Source organism: Natator depressus, chromosome 7 (genome assembly GCF_965152275.1).
Source record: "Natator depressus isolate rNatDep1 chromosome 7, rNatDep2.hap1, whole genome shotgun sequence".
Classification (NCBI taxonomy): Eukaryota; Metazoa; Chordata; order Testudines; family Cheloniidae; genus Natator; species Natator depressus.
This window is the reverse complement of record NC_134240.1, coordinates 102,032,620-102,044,753: the sequence shown is the minus strand read 5'-3', so window position 1 is coordinate 102,044,753 and position 12,134 is coordinate 102,032,620. Positions and strand designations below refer to the sequence as shown.

Below are 12,134 nucleotides of genomic sequence, written 5' to 3'. Positions count from 1 at the left end.
AGGAGAGCCCTTCAGAGGTTGGAGATCCATGGAGGGCCAGGAGGTGGATGGGGAGAAGCATAAAAGCCAGTGAAAAGCTAATGCAGCTTGAGGCTATGTTAACTGTTTTCCAACCGGCTCTGTTTTGGGTAAACCATCATTGAGGGCAGGTGAGGCCCAGAACTTGTGGTTGCTAGGGGAAACCCTCGCAGTTAATGGACCTGAGCTGTCAGCGAGCCCATAGGGGCAGAGGGCTGCAGAGCCAATGTACAGACACAGGGCTTTTGTGCGGATTTACAGAATTCTGTGCATAGCACTGCTTCCTAATCCACAGAGATAGGGCAAACTGACAGAATAACTTGGGGAAAACTTCATGAGGTTTCCTCCCGCAGGGCCCTCTTGTGGTTTCTTCTGAAGCTGTGGGGTGACCAGGTGCACAAGTACGAATTCGGCTGATGGTTAAAGGTTGTTTATATCATTCAGGCACTAAGATATAAAATCTGTATGCCCATTGCTGATATGAAGTCAGGAGTTACCAATCACATTACCGCTCCTTGTAGTCATGTTACCAATTTCAGTTTGCTTTTCTAGTGTGTGTAATAGCTGTGATGTGCTGCAGAACAGAATTCTGCAAGGATATTTATTACCTATTGTTTTAGAAAAGCCAAGCTATTTTTCTTATGCAAACTTTAGAAATCGCTCACTTTCCCCCACAAACACACCAATCTCTTTTCATTGTTTGTCCCCTAGCTTGCTATGACTGGCCACTGGCCAGCACCTTTTTCTTTTCTTAACACGAATGACAGTTTGTCTTTGAAGCAGATGCCAAAGCTGCTGTTTGGCTGATCAGCAGGGAGCTCTCCTGCATGACACTCCCTCTCCTCTCCTACCTCCTTTCCAAGAAACATGCAGTCACTGCACCAGCAGAGACGAAAGAGCCCTGAGCATGTTCACAAATCCTAAGACTGAAAAGCTTCGTAATTGACAGAGTAAAATATACAAAAAAGCCCACGTATACGTAATATGGATGACAAAACATATGCGCATCCAAGGTGGTGTGTTTCAGTTTCTAATACTGTAGAACAGGCTGAAATTAGTGAACTGGGCCTGAAGTCCAAGACCTCTTTTAGAAAACACCATTGTATCTTTGATGTCCATAAAAGGTCAGACTGTCAGCAGCAGCCTCCTAACACCATGCTTGAGTATCCACTCAGTATTGACTCAGAAAGAAGAGTGTCACCTATTGATTCGTCACCATAACTTCCTAGATTGCCTTGTTTTTCCCCTCGGAAGACTCCCATGCAAATACTGAATAGGCCTGACTCTGCTTAGCTTATGAGATCTGATTTGTTCACAGCTCATGCTGGTATAGTTGCAAAAAATAAGAGCAAAGTTCATCCCTCACCCCAGGCAAAGCCTACATAGCATTCACATCCCATTTCAGACTTCTTCAAAACAGGGTTAAGTTGGGACTTATGTGGTGCATCATGCTTGTGCTGATCTGCACAGGAATGAACTTCACCAAAAGTGAAATAACAGAAAACCTAGCACTTTATTTCCTACATACTAATTTTGGTCATGGCCTTTATTCTGGTCATTTCCCCTTATGATTGTTTGTGATGTCACACTGGCAAGATGACAGTATTGGAAGTTCTGATGCAAACGCCTGCACTGTATTATAACAGGGCTTGTTCAAAATGACAAACAATTCATTGCTTCTTATGGCGTTTTTCTCTCTTCCACACCAGAGAACTCAACATGGCAAATTTTGCTCTACTAACAAGTTTTATTGTTTCTACTTCTGGAGGGATTTTTGTGGGAAGCTTTGACTGGCCTCACTGTGTAAACTTTTGCTCAAAAGCTTCCCAAGATAACAAACTACAGCATAATTTCCTCCCCACCAACTAACGCTAACTAATGTTTGCACTTACCCAGTAGAGGGGTTCATGATACAGCCACCTTTATCAGTAGATGCTTTGCAGGTACAGCCCCTCTCCAGCGTATCATGATTCATCCCAAAGTTGTGGCCCAGCTCATGAGCCAGGGTTACTGCTGCACCAAGAGGGCTGTCTGAATGATCCTCAAAGAAAAAAAATGAATCGTGAAGCCCATGTACAAGAAGGAATGACGGATAAAAGAATACACGTTTGCTATGGATCCATCCTCAATATCCTAAATTGTTTTATAAGCCTCTCCATTATAATTGCAGCTACCCGATTGCTGTTAAATGGATAAAATTACAAATTATCAACGTCCCCTCTTCCCTCAACAAACCATTTAGGTTGGGATTATCAAAGTAGCCTGTGGCATCGGGACACTCAATTCCTCATGGCAACTACGCATTCAGATAGCTGAGGCAGCTTTGACTATCTTCGTAGTCTCTCTTCTACAGCTAGAAATTCTCTCGTAACCCCTGCTCATTTTATGTCCAAGAATTTGGATATTGCATAAACAGCAGAAAATGATTTGCACATGTCCTAAAGGATGGGGATGGCAGTGGCATAAGAGGAGGGAATGGGTGAAAGAGGGCAGGACATCCTGCACTTTAGGAGCTCAATCCCCACAGTGCAGTGAAGAGGTTTGGGTTTGTCTCTAACATCCACTACGAAGCTGAAGCAGAAATTATAGCAGCTGTGAGCTCAAGCAACCATTTTACAGAACCTCATTTTTAATTAAAAAAGTAAAAAAGACACAGTCCTCACGTGGCCTCTAGTTAATTCCTGTAAGTGTTTTACTTGGTGTAAAAGTAAAAAAATAGAAACATTGGCATTGATCCTTGTGGGAATGTTGTTTTCCCAAACAAATGTTTCTGAGAAATGCACTGTGTGGTTTGATTAGGGGCTACTGATCAGATTAATGTTTTGGCCTGGCCGTGAATAAAAGAGATCTTTCTACAAAGCTCTGTATGACATCAATCACTTTCCTTGGGAAAAAAACCATCTTTCTTATAAAAGCTCTCCCAAAAGGCATAAAACATGTAATAGAAATGCATGATTTACGTTTTATCAGTCAGTAAATGGAATTAGTATGTACTGCTGCCTGCTTTAAAAGCATAAATGAATATATTCAGCTTAAATAACTTCTGTTATTGTCTTAGCCAGCCTTAGGACTAAAAAAAAGTGAAAGGTAAAAAAGTGTCTAAAATATCAGCCTTATATAAGAGAAACCCTTAATAAATTATTTGTTTTAGATTTTATAGATTCCTTTTTCAACTCTCTAATATTTTTAGTAAATCAATCAATTCTCAAGTAGAAAACACATTTGAAAAAAGAATGTAATCATTTCAGAAGGCAAATGGCCACTGTTATTTGGCTCATGGAGTAAATTCAAGGAATTTTATCTTCAAAACAAACAACCACAAAGTGCTCTCATTTCAGGCTCTCCTGAATCTTGCAATATTTAATACAAAAATGTTGTTTCTAAAATTCTACTTATGCTTGAGCTGTGTGTGTATCGTATTTTAAAATGGATGTTTTCGGGGAAGCTGAACAGCAAATTTTTTGTTGTTATTATGGCAAACTGCAGTGTGCACATGTACATTTATAATGTTTTTTAAAAAATGTTCTCTCATGACACTTAGTTACACACCAAGATGTCTTAATATCTAGTTTGATTGATCTCTGTGGGTGCATGCATTGAATTTCCCAAATATTTAATCAATAGCTGTAATTACACCTGACTACACAGAAGAACCAAAAGTAAAACAGGGCTGCGGATTGACAGGACAATGATGTAATGTCCCCCACATTTTAACAAAGCAGCACAGAAAGTCATGCCTTTAAATTAAGGATCTGTAGCAGCCGCATTCACTTTTAGATGTGCTCAACATTTAGAACTTTCTTCAAATCCTGAACAACTTAGAGAGACAATAAACTGAGCCTGTAACAGGGTGGCTTGCCTCATGAGCTGGAAAGCCTGTGGCTAAGCCAGCTCTGATTAGAGCATGAGCCCCGCTAGAGAGGGATCAGGTGTTTCTCCTATAAAGAGCAGCTGGAAGCTGCAGCGGAGGTGGGGGAGGTGTTCAGGGAGAGTAGAGGTTGTTGGGTTTTGGGACAGACTCTAGCCAGGAAGGGCTGGGAGTAGCCTGTTAAGTCAGGAGAGACTCTGAGCAAGCAGGGGAGAGAGTGCAAAAGTTCTCCAGGCAGGGAGGCCTAGGAGTAGGAAGAGAAACATTTGTCTGTTGGATGTCAATTTGGGAGTTTGAATTTCATTTTGAATTATTTTCTGTGAATAAACCCAGACTTGCAAGGAGGGGTTCTTTGACCACAGAAAAAGTGTGGAGAGCCTGTGTAAGAGGCCCTCAATAAGGGGAAACAGAGGCAGGGTTCTGAAGAGTGACCCCTCGCCACGAGGGGGTGCTCAGTAAGGGGCAACCCTATTACAGAACCCAGCTGTTACTTTCATGCTCACAGCCATTTCTCTGTACAAACAGTGAGATTCTTCTTATTTCAACATCTCCTAAGATAATAATTTTTAAAATAATGATTTGCACAGTCCATGACAAAATTAGAGCAAGAAATGATCGGAAATGTAATTATTACAGCACATGCGGTTCTCATTACTTGCTTGGATCATTCTGAATGCTATCAGGTTTCTAGAGTGGGTTTTTAAAGACAAAGAATGTGATGTCTCAGCAAAAGAGGTTCTTGGAAGACAGCATAAATTAAGACTATCCAAACAAACAGTAATATGCCCAGTTTGATAGCAAGACCATTTAAGCTCAGCAGCACTTGAGAAATGAATAGACTTACAAGGAATGAGGCTTTGATTTATTCCTCTACATTTTTTTAAGTTAAGTTCAGTAGTAAAAGTCATTAGCAAACAGTTTCACAATTGCCAAACAGGAAATCTTCTCCTGTTGAACACGTTATAGGCTGTTATACCAAATAAGCAGTTGCTTTCAACTGAACTCTGCTGCTTTCCACTGAGATTCAGCTTGAACATTAATAATAAAATAACTTTGTCTAATGCTGCTCCAAACTAGCACCTCAGTCCTAGAACTAACTCCAGGCAGGCTCATTAAGTTGTAAACTGGGACATTTACAAAAAAACACTTTCCACTGAGGTGTTTCTTAAGTTAAATAAATCTTAGTGGCTAAGTTCTGTACTTCTCACTCAAGCTAACCTCCCATGAGAGTAAAAAGTTTTTGCCTGAATGTGTGCAGCAGAATATGTCTGAGCAAGAAAGCAACATTTTACCTTTACACTTAACTTGTATTAATATTCATGGAAAATATGAGCCTCATCTATCACAAAGAGAATCAAACCACCTAGAATGTATATAGCAGGACAGGTGCTCAGAGAGGCATGATAAAAGAACCAAGATAGATTAGATATTAGATTTGAATAAGAGTGCAGACAGAAAAATCAGACCAGACAAGGATAATAACTTTCTTTGACAGGGTAACAAGCCTTGTGGATGGTGGAAAGTGGAAGATCTTGACTTTAGTAAAGCTTTTGATCCTGCCTCACATGACCTTCTCAGAAAAAAACTAGGGAAATGTAACCTAGATGGAGCTACTATAAGATGGGTGCATAACTAGTTGGAAAACCATTCTCAGAGAGTAGTTATCAGTGGTTCACAGTCATGCTGGAAGGGCATAACGAGTGGTGTCCCTCAGGGATCGGTTCTGGGTCTGGTTCTGTTCAATATCTTCATCAATGATTTAGTGAATGGCAGAGAGAGGACACTTACAAAGTTTGCGGATGATATCAAACTGGGAGGGGTTGCAAGTGCTTTGGAGGATAGGATTAAAATTCAAAATGATCTGGACAAACTGGAGAAATGGTCTGAAGTAAATAGATGAAATTCAATAAGAACAAATGCAAAGCACTGCACTTAGGAAGGAACAATCAATTGCACACATACAAAATGGGAAATGACTGCCAAGGAAGGAGTACTGCGGAAAGGGATCCGGGTGTCACAGAGGACCACGAGCTAAATATGAGTCAACAGTGTGACACTGTTGCAAAAAAAGTGAACATCATTCTGGGATGTATGAGCAGGAGTGTTGTAAGCAAGACACGAGAAATAATTCTTCTGCTCTACTTCATGCTGCTGAGGCCTCAGGTAGAGTATTGTGTCTAGTTCTGGGCGCCACATTTCAGGAAAGATGTGGACAAATTGGAGAAAGTCCAGAGAAGAGCAACAAAAATGATTAAAGGTCTAGAAAACATGACCTATGAGGGAAGATTGAAAAAATTGGGTTTGTTCAGTCTGGAAAAGAGAAGACTGAGAGGAGACATGATAACAGTTTTCAAGTACATAAAAGGTTGTTAACAAGGAGGAAGGAGAAAAATTGTTCTTCTTAACCTCTGAGGATAGGACAAGAAGCAATGGGCTTAAATTGCAGCAAGGGAGATTTATATTGGATGAAACTTCCTAACTGTCAGGATGGTTAAACACTGGAATAAATTGCCTAGGGAGGTTATGGAATCTCCATCATTGGAGATTTTTAAGAGCAGGTTAGACAAACACCTGTCACGGATGGTCTAGATAATACTTAGTCTTGCCATGAGTTCAGGGGACTGGACTAGATGACCTCTCGAGGTCCCTTCCAATCCTAGGATTCTGTGATCCTTCCCTCTTTTGATATTCACAGATTATTTGGTATATAGTGACTTCCACCACCTCTGTGCTTAGAAATGTACTTCCAGAGTGGTGGAAGCTCTTTTGGAGTAGGGCGTGTAGCATTTTGAAGAGCATGTACATGAATATGTGCCATGTGTTGGAGGGTTTGAGCGCTGTAGACTCTAGGGTTAGAAACCAGTGATTAATTCACCTACATATCCTTCTTTCTGAAGTGTTGTTTTTTGTGTATTTCATTTTTATACAGGAATTAAATTTCAGTGCTTGTGATTTGGTTTGGTTGTAGGTTTTTGTTTTGTTTTGGGCCAACTGTCTGTTTTTCAGAAAGATTTAGCTAAAAAATTAGAAAAGCACTTAGGGCCAAGATTGTGCAAGCATTACATTATGTAGGACCTTAAGTGCTTCCATTTATTTCAATGGGACTTCTTAAGAAGTAGGGAACTACTCAATGTGAATAAAGCTGCACAAGCTGGCCCATGGTTTCTAGAGCTCTTTGTATAGTTCTAGAAAACATAAAGCATTATTTTTCAGCCTAATACCCATAACCCCGAAAACATTTTAAAGAGACATTCATTTTTGTAATATGACCAGTTGAATAAAGTAATTTAGTTTTTGTTTATAGAGTGAACTTTTGTAGCGAACAAGGTAAAACTTTGCATTAAAATACGAAGTAACACAGTATAGGAATACTGGGTATGAGATAGTTTAAATGGAAGAAATCAAGGAATTCTACTGTGGATGGTCCTCCAGGTTAACAGCTCCTACTATACAATATTCTGAAGACTTTCAATGCATGTAACTTTCAGTGAAATCAACAATAGTTCTTTATGCCAGTCCAGAACCTGCTGTATATGCCAAGCATCGTATATAAAACAATATTTTATTTTAAGATCCTTAAATAACTCAACACAACAGGGGATGTTATGAGCTGAGTAGCTAGCTTAAGTCAGGTTTCAGAGTAGCAGCCGTGTTAGTCTGTATCCGCAAAAAGAAAAGGAGTACTTGTGGCACCTTAGAGATGCATCTGATGAAGTGAGCTGTAGCTCACGAAAGCTTATGCTCAAATAAATTTGTTAGTCTCTAAGGTGCCACAAGTACTCCTTTTCTTTTAGCTTAAGTCAGAATTTCAATGTTTATATTGGTTTCAGTGCATCTTTTCTTTATTTGGACATGTAATTATGTTGCATTTACCACCAGTGACAAGTTCTGATAAAGGCCAAAATGTTCTAACTCATGGATTATGTGTATTAGTCACATGGCTGGACGCTGACAACAAAAGCAACAGTAATACCCTTTGTGAGAGAAATGTAGTTAACATGAATGCTGCCACTGTTGCTAGTGTAGATTGTGCTTGAAGTCTGACAATTACAGTAAAACCACTTTACTAGAAACACGGAAAATAAACTATTACACTGGAGGCTTTGTAAATGTATATCCTTGGTGCATGGTAAATGCAGTATTTCAAAATATTATTTCTTATCAAAGATTTATGAGAGGCTTTCATTGCATATAGCACTGATATCCATATGTGCACAGCAAACTTGCTCATTTTGATCCTAATCTTGAAAATGCTCAGAACCTTGTGAATACTCCCATTGATTTCAAGGATTTCTATAAAGAGGCTTAACTATATTTTAATGCAAGGTATTATTTCATTCACTATGAGATATGATACTTAAAACAATTACACATACACTGTATGTAGATATAGACAAAGCAAGAGTTTAGATTGAAAACGGTACTAAAAAGCAGACTTTCCATGACAAGATACAGTATTATATAACATGAAAACTTTTTGCACAAGATGGACCAAATTCAACTTTTGTGCTCCCAATACTTACCATAACAACTCCTCCAGATTGCTCTGCAGTGCACATGCTCATTATAGGTGCCATGCCGATGGTAGTCCCTTGGAAGTACACCCCACTGAAGGAGGGGAGGGGAAGACAAACCACATAATCACCATTTAATACAAAATGAGAGGATCCTAATATTTTATAACTTCTTTTTCCTGCCAATCTTAGGCAACCATCCCACTTTCAAAATGCCAGCTCCAGACATTGAAAGTTGAAAACAATGAGGATCAGAAATTAGTCATGCAAATCTGTGGAACTGACAATGACAGAATCCCTGCTATACGAAAGATGCATTTGAGCATCCTCTGGAGTTTCTGCTGTAGTAGGACTTTTTTTTTTTTTTGGAATACAATATATTACAACCATGCCAACAATTGAAAACTGCCATTGCTATTTAACTTGGGAAATGCATATAGACATGCTTGCAACTCATGCAAGTGTCAGTACAACACAGTGCAAATTTATAATGTATTCGCTATAAAGTGTACCCTAAAATTCATTAATCCAACTGAAATATTTTTGTATTTACAGAGCAATTAATGATATTGCAACAATTTGGAAGACCTCCTCCTGTACTTTAAGTAAGATACTGAATGCCTCAATACATTTTTGTTTTAATTGCTAAGAGTCATTGCACAGTGAACGTTTGATCTTTCAACTTATTATTGTCTACTGAATTAAAATAATTAAGAGAAAACGTATACTAGCTCTGGTCAAGTATAAATATTCTCTATAAAAATATACTTTCTTGATCTGATTGTCATTGTGACCAGTGGAAGATTTTGTAATTATACCTACGAACACTTGTCTGTAGAAAATAAATCAATCTAAGCCATATAATTTTTGCAGTGTTGTTGTAGCCGTGTAGGTCCCAGGATATTACCTCATCCACTTTGCCTCTCTTTGTTAAGCTATACAATGACAGGTTTCTCATTTTACTTAAGTCACAAATACAGTAGAACCCTTACATTATGAACTGAGGAGTTCTTAAAAATTGAAAAGTTCATAAAATTGAACATCTCAAAATTACAATAGGAATGGTGCATAAGTTGAGGAATAGTGGACTGCATCAATTTCTTATGTCTTTCAGACCACTTACAAAGCAACTTCCAATGCATTGAAGGCAATGGAATGTGAAGGGATATCAGCTTGTTCTTTGTAGACAACACTTTTGTTATGGGATATTTTTTTCCATCTGCAAAAATGGTTAGTATAACTGGTCCTTCACAAGACTGGTGTTTATAAAATCAAGGTTCTACTGTAAAAATGAACATGCCAATCTCAATCTAGGTCTGTGGGGACAGGGAAATGTCTTTTTGTTCTGTGTTTGTACAGTGCCTAGGACAGTAGGGTCCTGATCCATGACTAGGGCTTCTTGGTGCTACAATAATAACATAATAATAATTAATAACAAATAAGAGGAATCTTTAATTGAGTTCAACAGGCTTTGGATCAAGCCTCTTGTCTGTTAAAATGGATAAAACTAGGCAACAATCCTGCGAACATTTACGCACAAGCTTAATTGTAAGCATGTGAGTGGTCTCATTAACTTCACTGAGATTACTCACATGCTTAACGTTAGGCACGTGAGTAAGTGTTTGTGTGACTGTGCCCTAGGCACAATTCTACACAGACGCTGCTCAGAGGAGACCCATGAGTAATAGTTTTTTGCAGAACTGTGTGAGGAAGCGGACATAGCATCTTCCCACACTAATGCAGTGTCCTGGGACGAAATTGTGAGCTTGTGAGGATGGAGGGCTGCTTTTTCCTTTCAAAAACACAATCACCCAAACATTTTAACAAAAAAAAAAGTAACAGAACTTTGTGTGATTTTTCTCAGTTCCTGGAAACCCGAGCTAATAGTCATGCAAATATTAAATACACTGCTGGCTATACCTCACTAGTTGTGCATTGTCATGGGGTTTACGAGGTAGTAGTTTCAGCTTTCTCCAATCCAGAAACTCATGGAGGCTGGTGAAGGGGTCTTGTGTTATAGAGCATTTATCCATGTCATTCCACACCTCCACTCCAACCAGGGCTACTCGAATATTTAATGGCCTGTAGAACTAGTGAGGCAAACAAATGAATCTTTCTATATTCTGTTTTAGAGGAATGTGTTAAATCAATGCATGTTAACAAAATCATAATGTTCACACAATCCTCCCAGAAATCTATTTGGTCCCAGAAAAAAACCTTTTCTCTTAGGATGAAAGAGGAGGGTACAATGTCTCTCCACATAAATGAACACCTGAAATCACTGGCATCAGATAGAACATTTGCCTTGACCCAGAGAAAGATCTGACCATGGCTAACTATCTAGGAAATGTTCAGGAAAAAACATTAAAACTCTCGGCAGGCCTCATGGTAGAATCTCCATGTCCTGGCCAGGGTTGGTACTTTCCTCCAAGGTGCAACAGGGCAATGGCTTCCATACCCAATGAAATTCCAAACAAATTCATTGCAAGTCCAAATGACCCCTAAAATTTCCCTTTGTTGCTACCATCAGTGCAGCACAACTGGTGGGAGTGCTAGTAAAGACTTGTAACTAAAATGTCAGTTGCCAGAGTCATCTAATCCTGCTCAAAGCAGGTCTAGATGACAAAGTGGTTCTAATATCAATGACCATTGATAAACTTGCACTAGTGCCAGCAAGTTTTTTAGGAAAATAAGTCTCGTATGGAGAATACCTAGTAGGCAGCAACCATTCTAGCAGTGTTATGGCTTACAGTCCAAACAAAACCAGGCATATAGAGCATCTTTGTCTGATTTGTACGCTTTGCAGTCATTTGGGTGGCAATGCAATTTACTGAGAACATAAACTGAAGCCAAAATGACTATAACATGCCAAATTAGTTTCAAACAGGTAGCAAATAAACTCCCTCCTTCCTTTGATAAGTTAGCAACACAGTTACAGAACAAGCCAAATTCAGTCCAGCACCTTGTTTTTAATCTAAAATTGCCTAACCTTGAGTAAGAGTCTTTGAGATACCAGCTGATAAGTTCTCAATTAAATCAGACTCAGTCACAATTCCATTTCTGGACTCTCCTAGATTTTCTGAACATATGGTGCAGTTCTGTAAGATTTAATCCCATTTTACATGGTGGTTGGTTTGTGTTCAAGAAGCTCTTATTAACAACACTGAACATTATACAATTCCTTTCATCCTGAAGAATCCTGATGTATATAGTATTTTAAAAGAAACCACATTAAATACAAGAAGTCTAGCTCTACATCTCATTCCTCATCGTCACCTTAAAACTACCACATGGCTCTGCCCTTGCCCACATCTCAACTCTTGTTTCCTGCCATTCGCACAACTTGGGATCTGTGTGCTGCTAATTTTGCTTCCCTTCTTGCTTCTTTCTAACTTACTTCCACAATACCTTATAGCTTTCTCCCTTGCTGGCCCCTATGTCTGGAGTATGCTCCCTGCTCCTTCAATCAACCGCACTCTCCTTCTTCAAAACCCTCCTCAAAACCTACTTCTTTCCACAATCTGTCCAACAATGACCCACATTTTCAGGCCAGCCTAATAAAATCTAAGGCCTAAATTGTGGTTCTACCACAGGCTCTGTGTAAGAGGCTTCACATTGGTGCAGTGTCCCAAGAGCATTGCAAGGAAGGAATCGTGCCTCAAAAAGGATGTTGGTTCCAGCTAGGCTTTGAGATATTTAGGGTACTGAGTTCACAACTTACTGAGTTGAACAGG

At 39.2% G+C, this 12,134-nt stretch overlaps 1 protein-coding gene across 3 annotated transcripts in view; it reads right to left on the bottom strand.

The window, feature by feature from the left end:
* The window catches only part of ADAM12 (ADAM metallopeptidase domain 12), a 345,625-nt gene that overhangs the window by 73,057 nt on the left and 260,434 nt on the right, over nt 1–12,134 (bottom strand). For all 3 annotated transcript variants that reach the window (XM_074959167.1, XM_074959165.1, XM_074959168.1), the window contains 3 exons: nt 10,321–10,490; nt 8,410–8,494; nt 1,911–2,059 (listed from right to left, as the gene is read on the bottom strand). In XM_074959167.1, the coding sequence (XP_074815268.1) occupies nt 1,911–2,059; nt 8,410–8,494; nt 10,321–10,490 (404 nt within the window). The remainder of the gene's footprint in view (nt 1–1,910; nt 2,060–8,409; nt 8,495–10,320; nt 10,491–12,134) is intronic.